The following is a 16,184-nucleotide window of genomic DNA, read 5'->3' on the forward strand; positions in this document are numbered from 1 at the left end:
CAGCTGAGGTAGGACCAGCGTCCTGACTAGGTTTTCTGTCAGGAAGGATGCATCTGGACCTCAGAGCACTATCAAGGCTGTTCCTGTGAAGGTGAATGGCCCTAGGCTGCTGCTGTGAAGCTAACAGTATTGGTACATCACACACAAAAATAAAAATATTCATAAAGACAGCTAACTAAAAAAATTAACATTTTCTCACTCCCTTTCCAAAAGCTGTTGGAAAAGCTATAAGCTTACCTTAGCAGAGGTACCTTTTCTCCCTCCATTCTGCATGTTTCATTCCTATTATTTTCCTCCTTCTAAGAAGTAGAAAGGTTTTAACAAAACACCTGATTTTACACAGGCAGTGTGTACACTCTGTGTTCGTTGCTGCCGTAAGGGATTGAAAAATTCAGTCTCAAAGCTGCTTAAGTCTTCTACTCCTGATTGTAATTCCTTGGACACTGAATACTGATAAGAGGCAGTTCTTGTATTCAGCTGATTACAGTGCTAACACTTCAAGCCAATCAGTTGCTATATAATCCTTTACTTTGTGGATTATCGGGACCACGGCTGAGCCTTAATACTGCAGTGCACCGTAGCCCTTACTTGTGCCTTTTCCTTCTTTAAGGCTCTTGTGTTATGCTGGTATTTATTCAAAATCTGTCAAGCTGCGTGTACTTCCCAAAGGATACTTTGGAATGGGTGAAATCATACTGCCAAGAGAAAAGGCAGCTTGAGCTCATGTCTGTTCCCATTCAACAGCTGCTCTTGTGTTTAGTAGTGCTTTGGTCTCAACTTTCAGTTCCTTCCTCTCCAGTTTTGCTCTTGAAGGGGAAGGATCCAATATCAGCTCTGAATCCGGTGTTCATGTTTGCAGAACTTGTGCAGGACCGGGGCTCGATGAGATATGGCTGGTTAGAGTGCTCAGAAACGTAATTCAAAGGCAGTATGTCTCAGAATTGACAGAGGCTAAGTGGGGAGGGTTCAACAGGTTCCCACAGAGATCTGGCCAAGGGAGGACAGAAAGGGTGCTCACATTCATCAGGAACATCAGGTGGTGCTCTCTGCACAGAACAGGGGAGCTGCAGAACCACTGAGGGAGAGGCAGGCTAGGAAGAGTGATCTGGGCAGCCTTCAAGCTTGCCCACCTTTCCAAATCTTTGCACGCTTAACCAGACCTTCTGAAGTTTGTCCTGACTCCACAGATCAGCGTCTGGAGGGGACAGTGGGAGAAAAAACATTCTTTATTCCTGAGATGTACAGGCAGATCTTCTGTAATTACATGTGCCTAGAGCAGGTTTTTGGAGAGCTAGATGACGTTTTAGTATTAATCTTGAAGCAGGAATGGATGGAGCACGGATAGTATGAGCAGAGGTACACAGACACAAATATCCCAAGTAGGGCTTCCAAGGAACTGACCCTGGGATTGAAGCGATTCCTGTATTTCATTTAGTAGCTGTTGTACTGTAGATGAAAGGGCAGTTCTGTCTTTTCAGGGCTGTTTGCAGCTGCACTACTGAGACCAGAGGTGTGGCTGTGGCTTGCAGGTGCCCTTTCCCCTCGAGCAGCTCCAAGTGCTCCTGACAAAGAAAACCTCAAACAAATGCTGACGTTCTAAGATGTGGCACGTTTCTAGATAGGAGGCAGGGGAACGTATGTGGCTGTTTGCTTGAGAAAAGCTCTGGAAGCCTGATTGTTTAACTTAGTCTTTTGTAGGCAAATAGCAGAGTTAGTTGCTATCTTTGGCATGTGCAACAGCAGCCTTTAGCTGAGCTCTCTGGTATGGGCATAGCTTTTGCTTTCCTACACTGAATATGCTGGCAACCAACCTGTCTACCCTTTTAATGACCTAACTTCCTGCCCCTGCTGGTAGGCATTGCATGTGTAAGATCCTACTCTTCCACCCTTTTTACTGCTCTGTTGACATGATACTGCTCCTTTCCTACCGTCTGCTGTCCTTTTGGCAGTGACTTTAGCTTTAGGTGTTTGCCTGCCTTTCTTCCTGATGGACTATGATGGACTAAAACCACACCAGTGTCTTATCCTGAAAACTTCTGCCAACATTTCTGCTTCCCACTTGGCTTCCCTTCAGCACTCTCCTAGCTGCCTCTTTGAGGGCCTAGGTGATCAAAGCTTTTTCAGTTTGACTGTCTGCCTTTCACCAAGCAAGAGTGTTGAAGAAGCCTTCTAAATATGCTTAACCTGATGTGTCTTAAATAAGGTGCTACCCTTCAGTAGAAGCAGCATATTCATTAGCAGGACATTATTTTCAGAATGGAAAACATCATGGTTTTAAAGGCTTTTTATTTGTACTTAATGACAGGCAATATTTTTTTATACAGGTATGTACCTATTGGCATTATGTTCCTCATTGGGAGCAAGATTGTGGAAATGGAAGATATTGTGCTTCTGGTGACCAGTTTGGGAAAATACATCTTTGCCTCTATTCTGGGGCACTTCATCCATGGAGGAATCATTCTACCGCTTATTTATTTTGCATCCACACGTCAAAATCCATATCGTTTTCTCTTAGGACTCATAACACCACTTGCCACTGCTTTTGCCACTTCCTCCAGGTGGGTTTCTTCTGGGATTATAGCCTAGTTCCATTTGTCTCTGTAAACTGATTATATCCCAACACCAAACTGTGTTGAGTTTTATGTGTGAATATTGTTCCTGGGATTGCAAAAAGAGACTTAAGAGTGTAGAGCATCTCACTGCTGTCAGCAGCCTGATACACAGCACATGCTGATCCTCATAGAAGCCAGGGAGGTGATTAATGGCAGCCAGCATGGCTTCACCAGGGGCAAGTCCAGTATGACCAACTTAGTGGCTTTCTATGGTGGGGTAACCAGAGCAGTGGCCATGGGAAAACCAGCGGATGTGATCTCTCTGAACTTCTGTAAAGCCAGTCCTCGATAACATCCTTCTCTCTAAGCTGGAGAGATATGGATCTGATGGGTGGACTGTTTGGTGGATAAGAAACTGGTTGGATGGTCGTATTCAGAGAGTAGTGGTCAATGGCTCAAATTCCAGATGGGGATCCGTGACAAGTGGTGTCCCTCAGGGGTCTGTACTGGGTGGGACCAGTGCTGTTTAATGTCTTCATCACTGATACAGACAGTGACATTGAGTGCACCCTCAGCAAGTTTGCAGATGACACCAAGGTGAGTGGTGCAGTTGCCATACCGGAAGGATGGGATGTCATCCAGAAGGACCTGAACAGGCTGGAGAAGTGGGCCTGTGAGAACCTCATGAGGTTCAACAAGGCCAAGTGCAAGGTCCTACACACGAGAAGATTAGCTCTCCAAGTTCAGAAGGGTCAAGTTTAGACTGATTTTGCAGTAGCAAGTGGACTTATTAGCTAGTGTAAAGGGACTTAACATCATTGATTTCAAAGGTCTGTCCTGATCAGCTTTTATTTGTCATAACTAAACTATCAAGCATGTAATTTGCACTTCTATGAAGGGGCAAACACCTGATCAAGTATCATAACTATATAAAATCATTTTAGATAATCTCCAAAAGTAGGTGCATGTTTGTCATGGGAGCCGAAGTGCATGAAGTAGGTGAGGGTTTATGAATAAAACCATGTCATTTATAATGCAAGAAATAAATCCAACAGTGATTATTATTATTGTTGTTGTTATTGTTATTATTATGTTCATTTGAGATGGTACTAGTACAAGAGAATACTGTTGCATCTGTTGTATTTATCTTGGCATCTGTTGGTGTATTTTTATGGTTTGAGACTTGATCATTCCACAGCCCTCTTAGATTGCATTCTATGTTAAGTCATAAGTTCTTCTGGGAGATTAGCGTCCTTATCAGCTATTTCTGGATGGAAGCAGATTATTAAATACCACTGCTCAAGACCAACAAGAAGAGTCCCTCTGTGCTATCATGACAGAGAGGGACTAAAATGGCATTGTTGTCTTGACAGTTCTGTCTGCGGCATGTTAGATACATGAAAGCCATGAGACAGTGACTTTCCATTCAGTGCACCCTGATGCTTCGTGTTTGATTTTTCCCTGTTTTCTGTTTCTAGCTCAGCCACTCTCCCGTCAATGATCAAGTATATTGAGGAGAACAATGGAGTCAACAAGAGGATCAGCAGGTTTATTCTTCCTATTGGGGCAACTGTAAACATGGATGGAGCTGCTATTTTTCAGTGCATGGCAGCTGTGTTTATTGCTCAACTGAACAATGTCAACCTCAATGCTGGGCAAATCTTCACAATTCTGTAAGTTGCTTGCTATTGCAACCACATCCTTCTGGCCCCTAGACATATTCGAGCCTGTAGTCTCTCTGTTAATAGCTAGCAGTTTGCATTCCACATCTCTGACCTAGAGCTTGCAAACTGCTATGAAACATAATTATAGAGTGATTAAGGGATGGAGTCTTTCAAGCTTCATAAGTCTTGCCAGAATCTCGATTTAATACAAGGTGGAACCTGGGAGGGGTAATTGAATTCTGAAACAGACTTTGAGCTCTTTAAAGCTGTTTCTCGCATGAAATTCCTCTCCTTCCTTAAGCATCTCACTCAACCCTCCACTCGCCGTTAAGCTGGGTAATTGAGGCATGCTGCTCTGCCCAGAAAGCTACCCCTGATTTCCCCCTCTAGATGTCTTAGAAAATCCTCCTGACAGCTCCTCAGTTCCTATATAACAGTTTCATACTAAAGACTGCTCCTGCTTACCTCTGCCCTTCCTACCATCACATCACTGGCTTCCCAGGTCAGACCCATTATTGTTCCCTTCCTGATTGCTTTTCCCCATTATCTGCTCCACTACCTCAGTCCTGCTTCCATCTCTAGGACTCTCCTCTCCATACCTGGAATATCCTCCTACATCCCATATCGTGTCATTCTCCTAAATTCCCTCCTCACAATTCATTAAGTAAGGATTCTACAAGGAGTTCTATCCCTTCACTGTGCCAAGAAGCCATAGCTGTATCCACCAGATGCCTCCTAGGGCTAGTTCCTGGCATTTTGTACTGTCCCTGGCCAGGTTTTATTTCCTTCCTTATTGCGTTTTCCAGTGTATTGTCTGTCTATTTAAGGCAAGGCTGGGGTATCCTTTTCTTTGCTCATGGCCAAATTAGCCTTTCAGGTACTTTTTCTGGGTTGAGTGTTAACACAGGCCTGAGGATTATGCAGCGTTAGCTCAAGGAAAACTCAGTTGTAGACATCTGCACATCAAAAGATGTGTGGCCCATTAGCACATGCACCACAGGTTTCCAGCTCATGATTTAGGATCAGATGGATTGAATGCAAATGGGACACAGAGAAGGGACAGTACCCTGCATGGCAGGGTTTACCTCTGTACATTTGGGGACAGGAGACGTACTCAGTGTATTTGAACTGATACATGAATTGAAATTGGATGTATTAATAAGGCAGCAGGATATAGTTGTGTTGGTTGTTATTCTTCTGAGAAGACAATCACGGTATTAAACATAGAGCCATTGCTTTGGTAGCTGCTGTGGATGCCTGCTGAGCAGCTTTGCTCTGTACCTATTGCTTTGCATCAGCAGGCAGGAAAGGGTTTGCCTGGGAAGCAAACGATCTGTGTGTCCCATGCTGTAGAGTTTGTTTACATTTCCCATGATGGGGGAATGTGTGACGTAAGTGTAGAAGAGGAGCGCTGTGGAACCCCTGCTAACTGCCTACACAAATTGATTTGCAGTGTGACAGCTACTGCATCCAGCGTGGGTGCCGCTGGTATCCCAGCCGGAGGAGTCCTCACCATCGCTATCATCTTGGAGGCCATTGGACTTCCAACCAACGATCTCTCCTTGATATTAGCAGTGGACTGGATTGTGTAAGTACTTTAGGCTACTTACATCTGCTGTTGTGTGCCATGTAGCAAGTTCAGCTGGAAACATGGGGCAGGATAGTCAAACTAGTGCAGCATAAAATAAAACCTTACAAAATATGGTTGGCTACCCAGCTGGCTACAGGTAACTCTTGTTAGATAATGGAAAAGGTGGTCCCTTGTTAATTAAAACAGTTAGTATGCTAAAATTCCTCTTCAGCTTTTTTACTTAGCCTTTATTGAAAAATATTCCTTCCTGGTTTCTATTCCCTTTAGAAGGATTGTTAAGAGTTTGTTCAAGAAGGTTTTGATATTGCTGGAAATTAGTTGGACACTAGGATGGAAGGGGGAAAAGGAAATTGGGTATGAATATTGGTGGAAAGCTTTCTTGGTCACATGTGAAGCAGTCAGAAGCTGTTTTCAACTATTTTTATAGTTCAAGACTGGTCAAAGCACCAACACAAGCATCACAAAGAGATGCTGCTCATTGGCAGGGCAGGGACACAGAGGGTTTGTGGCACTCATCACAGCTGTAGGCAGCTTCGCGGCAGGAACATGCTGCTGAGAGTTACAAGTTTAGTACGCAGTATTACTGCCTTTCCTTTTCCTCTTGTGGGGAAGAGCTAAAAAGTCAGACCTTTGCTCAGTTCCTCCTCTTCTTTCTGAGAGTCATTCACCTCCTTGAAACATGGGGGATTATCTACTTGCCTGGCTCTGTTTAGAAGAGCTTATCTCACCACTTAGCATAGTGATGTCCTTGTTAAGGCCTACATTTACCTTCTGTACTACCTAAATTAAATTAAGGAAAGTCTAGAAAATTAGTTTTGCCCTGAGTATTGAGGATCTGACCACAAGTGCATGATAAGCATAAATGCCACACACAGATGATTTCTTATAGCTTAGATGAGTCCTATGGAAAAGGATGTCTCTGCTTTTCCTTGAACAAGCATCTGAGCACTTGTGAATTACAGCATGCTTAGAGTTTAAATGCTAGTAGTGTAAACATGACCATCTAATTTAAAAGCATAACTGCTTTCAAACCACGTAGCTGAAATTTGTTAGTGGGTTGAAGTCACTAGTCGATATGAGTCAAGCAATCTGAATCCCTTTGCATTTTTTTTCCAGTTGACAGGTTTCTGGGCAGTTACTGGTTTAGACAGTTCATAATCCCTCTGCCTTGCTATTTGGAAACAACAGCCTCTCTGTATAGATGATGTACTTCCACAGCAGATGTGGAAATTAGAGTGGCCAAAGACAGTCTTGAATTCCAGAGGCTGGGGAAAGAGACAGCTGTATTGCCTTCTTCCCTTCCCACACCAAGTCTGTGGCATGTAATCATATTTCTACAGCTTCTTTAGGGCCATCAAACTCTTTCTTGCTGTCACCTCCTGGGGATCAGCCGACCTCCAAAAAACAGTAGAGACAGACAAAGCGGTGGCTCACTTTATCCCATCTTCCTCAGGAATTACTTTATTCCATATTCCTCAGGTAGTAGCTGTGCTTTCCTCAAGCTGAGCTCACAGGTACCTGTAGGCAAGAGTGAAAAGTTTGTCCTTCCTTTCATTCAGGGCTGCCCTCAGCCTATGTTGTTCTGGCTGCCTTCAATTCAAGATATGTAACATGCCTCTGTGGTCAACACTGATTCTAGTGAAGTAACTCAGCCTTGTGGTAACAAAAGAGGGAAGGAGGGAGGGAAGAGTCCCATGTCTTGTTTTAATGCCAGCCATTTAATTACCTGAGAGGACCACAGTTATGAGTTAAGCACATATTGAAGTTATGCTGCAGAACGACTAACAGAAGTCTCAAAAAGTGCATGAACAAATTGTTCTTCTTTATGATCCATAAACCTCCTCCATTAGACCCTGGGACACAGTAGTTTTGTGTTGTAGGACCAAAGGTTAGGATAGGTGCTATTAGCAAGAAATCTGGAGAAGACAATCATTCTGACTGCTTTTGGAAGGACTCCTTAAGTAGGTGTTTGGATTAAGGTACGAGTCTCTATAATTAAAAAAGAGAGCTAGGTGCTCTGATTCACTTTCTGGATAGCCCAACAAGAACTTAAGTTCTTGTTCTGAACTCATGTTTGAAAAATGCCAGGCTGGAGAAGGGGGAGAGGAAGGAGGTGGGCTAGGAAAGGAAGGATGCCTGAGAAAGACTAGTACCATTGCTGCAACCCACTGAGAAAGCACAACCAGTTGATACTAATGGTTGGACAGATCTTAAACCAGCTCCAGTGCACATTTTTAGTTCTGAAGTGGTGATGATATTTCTGTGGAAAATGCCTATGGTAAAAACATCATCTTGTCTAGCTCACTGATGTTAGTGAATCAGCTCCCTTTATTGTGTTGTAACTCTGTCAAGCTAAAAGCCTGCTGCTTTGCTTTTTGTTTCTGATCTTAACCAGGGACCGAACCACCACAGTTGTGAATGTGGAAGGGGATGCCCTAGGAGCAGGCATCCTTAATTACCTGAACGAAAAAGAAAAGAAAGACAAAGAGCAGGAGCTAAAGGAAGTCAACGTAGAAGCAGTTGCTAACAGCAAGGCTGAAGGGGAAACATCGCCTCTGGTAACCCACAAAAATCAAGTCTCCAATTCAACCAGTACAGCAGACCCTGAATCCAAGGAATCAGTGTTGTGAACTAGAGGCCGTTAAACAACATGCGTCCTAGAGGTGGACTGGGGACTCCTTAATGCACCTAGACATTTGCAGTGGTATCAAAGGCTGGATGGCTCGTGAAAGTTTTCAATTCCAGTCTGTTTTGAAATATGCTGGCCTGGGGAAGGGAGGGGGGGTGGGGTGGGCAGAGAAACGGTGTTGAGAAAGAACGCTCATTTTATAATAGTATTTTAATAATTCATGTGTATACATGTATATGTGTCGAACACACACATACATGTATGTGAAAACAGTGCCATTGAGACTTCCGGTTTTACGAAGCTTCTGTTAGTAAAGGCTCGTATGGCTTGGAGATGGGGAAGCAGCCAAACCCAGCATGTCCTTATTGCAGGGAAAAATTAATAAGGTTGTTGTGCTGCTGTTCAAATGGAGATACAGTCCAGAAACTGGAGGAGTAAAATGTTGCTTCAATTTAGTTTCTGTCCTGGAAACACTTAACAATCATTACAGATATGATATGAAGCAACATTTTTCTCCCACTCCCCTTCCTCTCCTGCTCTCTGAACCCTTAAAAACATGAAATATATCCTGAAAACTAGCCCTTTCTCCCTTTCTCCCTTTCTCCCTTTCTCCCTTTCTCCCTTTCTCCCTTTCTCCCTTTCTCCCTTTCTCCCTTTCTCCCTTTCTCCCTTTCTCCCTAATTTTTTTGCTTTGTATCTGAATTAATAGCTTATAAGGGTCTGACTCTTGTTCCATTCTCCTGCTGTATTGCAGCTCATCGAAGCTTTCATGCCTTTGATGAGTAACTCCCAAATTTTGGACCAAGCATAGGAGATCTTCATGCAGATCAAGGACTGGTTTTCTCCTTTTCTGTAACCAAGCTGTTAAGGGAAAAAATCCAGAGAAAACACAAATTTTGTCAAAATAATCCCTCTGTGGCTGAAAAAAGTGTAGAGTCTGTTCCAGCGTAAATATGTCTGAAAGAGGCCTGCCTCTGACAACATTATGAAGTCAATTCCCTTCATGAAAACACGCATGCTCCTTTACTGGCATGCCATGTCCTGCTCATATTTATTTACTGGGTCTGTCCAAAGAAGTTACATCATATCCCTCTTCCAGCAAAATTGAACAAGGGAGGAAGAAATAACACACATCATGTGGGAACGATGACAGGCAAGTCTGAGTGTTGGCTTGAAAGGGGAAGAGGTGAGTTTATAACCCTGTGTAGTTCTGTGAACCCTGTGTGCTGGGACAGCTGCATATCTGTTCCTGCGTAGAGTGTAGTTCTGTTATAAATGTCCTGCCAGCGGCAGCTTACATTTCGTAATTCCGGGTGGTGCTGTGCCTGGGTAGTGATTAGTGGCAAATGGTAACCTTTACTTGAGGCTGGGCCAAATGCTTCTTGATTCTGACTCCAACTTTTTTCCTTTACAATTTACTTCCTGAATTTGCACCACAAACCTGAAAAAAGTCTGGCAAATTGATTGCAAAGATTCTGTTGATTTATGTTGGCTTTTTGGACAGCAGGTAGTTACAAAATTATGGCTATGCACGTGCCGAGATTTGCCTGAAGTTGTGACGTTTTCCCTTGGCTACTTTAGCAAGATTATTGCATATGGTCAGTCTTCGCACTTAATTCAGCAGTAGATATTTACACTTAAATTTGATATAAAGTAATGCTAAGTCTCCCTTTTCCTTTCTCCTCTTTTCAGAGGAAGCTATCTTGGAAAGGTATCCTGTTGCTGATGTTTATGTTCATGGCACTAGGAAGAGGCCACTCCAATTTCATAGCAGCAGCAGCCTTCATTTGCAAAGCATCCTTCCTAGTAAAGGGTCACAATTAATTTTTTAAGAAGATGCTTGGAATAAGATGTGGCTACCTCTGAGGGAAAACACAATGAGTGCGTCATTGCTGTCTGTTTAATTGTGTGCAGCAGGGCTATGCAAACAATTGAAGTAGGAAAGGATTAGTCAGCCCACTGAGAAACTGCAGGTGGAGTTTCTTTTTAACCAGTTTGTTTATAACTATGTCCACAAAACTTGGTCATTCCTTGGCTGATTTTCAAAATGGAAGGAGACAAACACAATTCACTAGGGAAAATCTTTGCCCAGTATTTATTATTCCATTTTTAGCAGATCAAGACCCACTGAAACTTTGCATTTCCTCCCATTAGAATCATCCCAACTCCTTTCAACTCAGTGAACAAAAAGCACACTTTGTAGTAGACAATGGAAGTCAAGAAATAAGAGGCTGTTTGAAAACATAGTTCTCAACTTTTTTTTCTTTTTTTTTAAACAAGTCTGAGTAGTTCTTTGAAAAAACTGAATGTACCAGAACCCCAAGTACTTTGATTTTAAACCAGTATATGGATGTTTAAAGGAAGTGGAAAACCATAACTGTTCCCTGTGGGTAGGGTGCTGTAGTTGCATTTTATCCCCCATCAGACATTTAGCTCCTCTCATGCTCTCCCTCACCATGACACATGCAGCTGGGATCAGGAAATGAGAGTGGACAGCACTCAAATGGCAATTCCCATGAAGCATTACAGCACCATCTTGGACTAGAACATTTCTCAAATTTTTTTTTTTCACCCCAAAGCTGGTTTTGCTCACAGGTGAAAGTATTCTCCTGGACAAGCCCTGAGGCTGGGCTTTCTCACAGGCAGCACCTTGCTTTTGCTATACTGATCTGTCTTCCATGTGGTGCTGCAGCTTGATTGCACCTGCTCCTTGCAGCAGTGTGCCATGGGCTGTGGCACATTCTCTCTGACAGTAGATCCCAGGAAAAGGTAAATTAAATTTGTTATTTCAGAGTCTTAGTATTTTTCAACAGCAATGCAGAAGCTAAAAGTCTTTGCTGAAGAAATCCTCTCCTGGTTCCCACTAGTGGCTTCACACATTTTGCATCAATCTGAGTGCTTAGGCCTGTGTGAAGCTTGTTAGAGCAGTCAGACTTTAAGGATATCAAATCATTCTCTAACACTCCTTCTCCTGGAAACAGGTACTATAGGGTTTATATGAATCATGACTATTTGGGTCTTAACCTGCCAGTAATCTGTAATCTTACAGAAGTACTACTTCAGACTTACAAGGGTGGCAGTTCTCTTGTTGCTTATGCACCGCGAGAGAAATCCCAGAGGTTTCCATGGAAGCAGGAATACTAGATAACTACTGCTTTTCAGAACATCTCGATCTTTTCTGTATCATTGGACTCGATGATCCGGTGGGTCTCTTCCAACCTGGTTATTCTATGATTCTATGATATGTGATACCTTCCTTATTTTTGTATGATGTTCCCATCGCTCATGATGGCCATGCTGCATCTTCTAGGGCTCTCCACCTGTTTTCAGATTTTTTTCTTAAGGTACAAACATAAAAGATCCAATATTACATTCTCTTAGACTGTAAAAAAATTGGCTCATTCCAATAACTGCCCTGTAACACTGGGAATCGTGATCAAAAGCCTGATCATAGAATCATAGAATGGTTTGGGTTGGAAGAAACCTTAAAGATCATCTAGTTCCAGCCCCCCTGCTGTGGGCAGGGACATCTCTCACCAGATCAGGCTGCCCAAAGGCCCATCCAACCTGACCTTGAACACCTCCAGGGATTGGGCAGCCACAACTTTCCTGGGATAGAGGGATTGGGATTATACTCAAAGGATGGACATAGACTTGCCATTTTCTTCAAGTGGTCAAGGACTTCAGGTAAGGCCAACTGGGAGAAAAATAAAAAGACTCTTAAAGGATACGCATTTTAAATGCTGTTTTTGACCTGCAGTGCAGTCTGTTACACTGGGAGCTTCCTGTTTCAAGTACTCATGCAGCCTCACTCCAAGAGGCTCTGAGCTGAGAAGGAGCTTAGCAGCAGTGCAGGTGCAGCTGGTACTACTGGCTCTCTCTCACCCAGGCACTCCACACATCTCATGCTGGTGTGGTACTTAACTCCAATGTCTCTTGAACAGACACATGTTTATGTTCTCCCAGCATGACTATAAACTGGAAACTTTTAGTCAGTTGCTTTTTCTTTCAAGAGGAAATAAATTCCACCTCAAAACCACTGGTTTTCTTTTTGGTTTAGTCTTTTTTTTTAAAGGTACAAATTCTCTCTTCAGGAAAGCAGGCTACAAACAGCTCATGTCTTACTCTCTAGAACAGTGATAGCTTTTTGAGAGGAAGATATGGGAGAGTCTGCAAGTCTTTGACATAGGCAATCCCCCTGTGCCTCTGATGCCATTTATTCTTCCTCTTTTACATTCTGTTTTTCAGTGAAGTTTCTTTGGCTGTTTTGGACCATCTTTTATTTCTTCTCCAGGATTGGCTTTCCACTCCATGCTTTATCCATCATTGCCTGGTCTCATCCCATTTTCTGGAATGGCCTATGCGAGTTTTATGTATCAGTGGCTCAGGTATAAATGGGAGAGTGGACAAAGTTTTGAGGGCTCCAGCTGGTCCTTGGAAAAGCAGTTCGCATTCAGCCTTGCTCCTGTCCTTAACCCACCAGAGGTTTCTGAGATATAGTAATTTAAAGAGCCTCTCTGAGAGTACAGGACAGAATCTGTCTCTCCTCCTGAGAAAGGTGCTTGTTCTGTGGTGTGAGGTGTGGCTGTGGATGCCTGAGAAGCTGTAGTGAGCAATGGAGGGTGCCAGCGCTTGGCTTGCAATTAGGACATTTTCAGTAAAGACCCTTTATTCCCGGGAAGAGAGCTTTAGCTGAATCTCAGCTGGTGTGTTGATAATTGCTCTGCAAGATTCAGGAATTGCAAAGGACTCTACACCCTTCTGGGGGTGGCTCTTGCAATCAGGATGGCTTATGTGTTAAGAGCAGACTAAGGCCAAAATGAGGACTTCCCCTGCAGGGGTGTGACAAACAGAACTGCGTCCTTTGGACATAATAGAAATGTGGGGGCAGCCAAAGTACCAAATCAGCAGTGAAACAGCCTGTGCTTTGTCTTTTCTGGGCAGCCTTGTTACTGCCTTGAAGAGGCAATGCCTGGAGCTGGAGGTGGTGAGAAGCTGGGGGACAATATGAGGGGCAGGAAGGTTTCATGTGCTCTCTGTTTGTATACTCTTCCCTGGGCTGTGGCCAGTGCCAGAGACGGACATGACTCAGTGTCATCATTCTTAGATTCATTATACTGTGGTTTCTCCATATTTTACAGCAGGAATAAATAAAACTGACGAGTTTAGGCAGTTCGTCTTTCAGTCAAGTCAAAGGCCCTGGTATCTTTGTGAGTGACCACGCTGCCGTATGTTTAACTATATGTCCTCAAGAGCTTGCTGAGGGTGCAAACCCATGACCTCTTTCTGTAAAGATTTGCAGTGTTGGTCACTCATGTCCTCTGTTAGCACAGCACGTTTTCTGCAGCCACTGGAAAGCATCCTCCTGTTGGAAATCATCCTTTTTAATCCTGAACCTCCCACAGGTAGTGAGCAATCACTCTAAGATAGAAATCAAAGGACCAAGGAAAGATGTCACATCTTCATTGATTTTAACTGGGCCACAGCAGTTCATAATCACTTGCAGACCTGCTTGTAATGACTGATCTTGGGCTGATGAACAGCACGGAATTCAGCAGGTCCCAAAAATCCTCTACCTGTGCTTCCTTTTCATTAAATTAAGTTTACAGGTACTTACCTCTCTCTGTCAGGCAATAGTGTGCAGGATAGTGAATCACAGTGTTTAGAAAGCACTCTTAAGTCACTGAGCACTAAAACTTAAATAATAATGAACTTCTCAAAAATCTGAAAGGAATCACGTAATTAAAGTATGCATCATGAAATCAGAGTTGTGTTGTGCTAGAGTATGACTGTAATAGAAAGGAGATCCAGTGTATGCATTTGCCGGGTGAACTCGGGAGCTAGTGTCAGCATGAGTCGCATTTCAAAAAGCGGATGTGATTTAGTCAAAGGGGGCAAGGTGCCCTGTTATATCTGCCTCCTTCCATTTCCACCTGGCATGCCAGGAAAGATTAGGTTCAGGTAAATTAAGAGACCTCACCATGGATTCAACATCTAAATTAGGAGTCTTGACAGACTAATTTCTGTCTAATTTCAATGGAAGAAAAAGCATTTCAAATAAAAGAACAAGTTGTCTTGTTGGAAGTATGGGTGAAAAAGGTGGAGAAGAAGGAGGAAAAGCTGGAGTTGCAGGGGGAGCATCACAGAAGGCGTAAACAAGTGGATAAAGAAGCTAAGACCTGAAAGAACATCTTTTCCGTGACATTTTGATACAGGTAGCATCCAAAAGAGTGCAGGCATCTGTCTGGCATGGAGTAGATGATGCAAATCCCTGTCCACTGATAGGCCAAAATTTGCAGGGAGAGGCAGCTGCCAAGTGCTGATGTTTCTGAAGTGCATCATCACTGAGCAACAACAAAGCATGCAGCACGCCAGCGTGGAGCTCTGATAAGCAGCTCCTGGCTGCTAGCCATGACCACAGGGGAATAATGGTACAGTTTTGGATCAGGGATTGACCCACATTCCTCCTTGCAGGACAGTTAGGACAAATGCTCTTCAGATAAGTGCGTGGTAGCCATTACTCTCTGAGGACAAAGAAGACCTTGTTATCTATGCACGCATATTGGTGAAAGCCATGTTCCCTTGCTGCTTCAGTCTCAGGGAGGAGGAAAAAGGGTATGATAAATGAACTGAAACTTTTTCAGACGTTGGGCAAACACTCAGACAGTTGCCACTGAAAATTTTAAGTCTGATGAGAAATGATCAAGAGGCTTATATGGCTCCTGTAGCTCTCTGTCTTCACATCTGAGCACCAGCTTGGGAAGTTAATGTTAACACGATATTCATTCTCCGCATGGGGTCTTTACAGACATCTGTGACCAGCAGGCAGCATTTCACAGCTGCAGAAGTAAATGCATGCAGAAAAGGGTGAAAAAAGGCTTTCTTCAGTCACATGAAGAGTTGCCAAGTATGCTAGGAGCAGATCTTGAATCCTGAAGCCAAGTTCATTGTTAGCTAGCAATGATCACCTCCCTAAAGTTAATGTCTAGGGGTTTATAAATATATTTGAGTATTGATACCATAGTGATAGCATGCGAGTGTAGGATGATTACTTCTCTTTTAGGAGAGATGGAAAGGGGGAAGTGTACATACCGGAGAGCTATCTTCCATCTAGGGTAATTTTTTAACAGAAAAAGAAAAAGGCAATCTCTATCATTCAAGAGTTCACAGCATGGTTACTTATCAAATTCCATCTCAAGGTCAGCAGATGCATCTTCCTCAACAGCGATGACAGCTCATTTGGATTGAGCCACTGATCTTGGTGCCAGCAGGAGGTGAGAGCTGCAGGCATTTCAGCAGGCCAACTGCTCTTACTTGAAGTCCTGTTCAAGAAATATTTATATTTGTCTTTTCCGAGGGCTCGGAAGATGTTTGCAAGACAAGCAGGCCTACCAACAGAAACCCATGTGAGGAAATGAATTTGGAGCCAACTCTGTTATAATGCAAAGTTAACAATGTGGTTTTAAGCCGCAGAGACCAAGAATTTTGGTCTTAGATGTTCCTTAGGATAGATTTTGCTTGCTCCTGACAAAAACACTGAGAAAGTAATAGTCTTCTTTTGCAAGCACGCATTTAGTAACTGAAGCTAAACTGCATGTGACATGCATGTGGTATGTCAGTGCAACTGAAGTTAATTGCAGTTACGTGCTGCAGAAAGAAATTACCAAGGGAAATCTCTGAAGGAAACTGTTTGCATATGCCTGAATCCCCCTGGATTACATTCCCACAGAAAGAGTTGTGCTTAACCA

General features: G+C 43.2%; 1 protein-coding gene across 1 annotated transcript in view; it reads left to right on the top strand.

Annotated features, from left to right (window-relative positions):
- Positions 1–12,475, top strand: part of SLC1A4 (solute carrier family 1 member 4) — a 32,081-nt gene extending 19,606 nt beyond the window's left edge. Inside the window, exons 5-8 of the mRNA XM_069850086.1 lie at positions 2,325–2,558; positions 4,031–4,225; positions 5,670–5,804; positions 8,203–12,475. Coding sequence (XP_069706187.1) covers positions 2,325–2,558; positions 4,031–4,225; positions 5,670–5,804; positions 8,203–8,437 — 799 coding nt within the window. The 3' untranslated portion in view covers positions 8,438–12,475. The remainder of the gene's footprint in view (positions 1–2,324; positions 2,559–4,030; positions 4,226–5,669; positions 5,805–8,202) is intronic.
- The last annotated feature ends 3,709 nt before the right edge of the window (positions 12,476–16,184 follow it).

This window comes from Phaenicophaeus curvirostris, chromosome 2 (assembly GCF_032191515.1).
Source record: "Phaenicophaeus curvirostris isolate KB17595 chromosome 2, BPBGC_Pcur_1.0, whole genome shotgun sequence".
NCBI classification, from domain to species: Eukaryota; Metazoa; Chordata; class Aves; order Cuculiformes; family Cuculidae; genus Phaenicophaeus; species Phaenicophaeus curvirostris.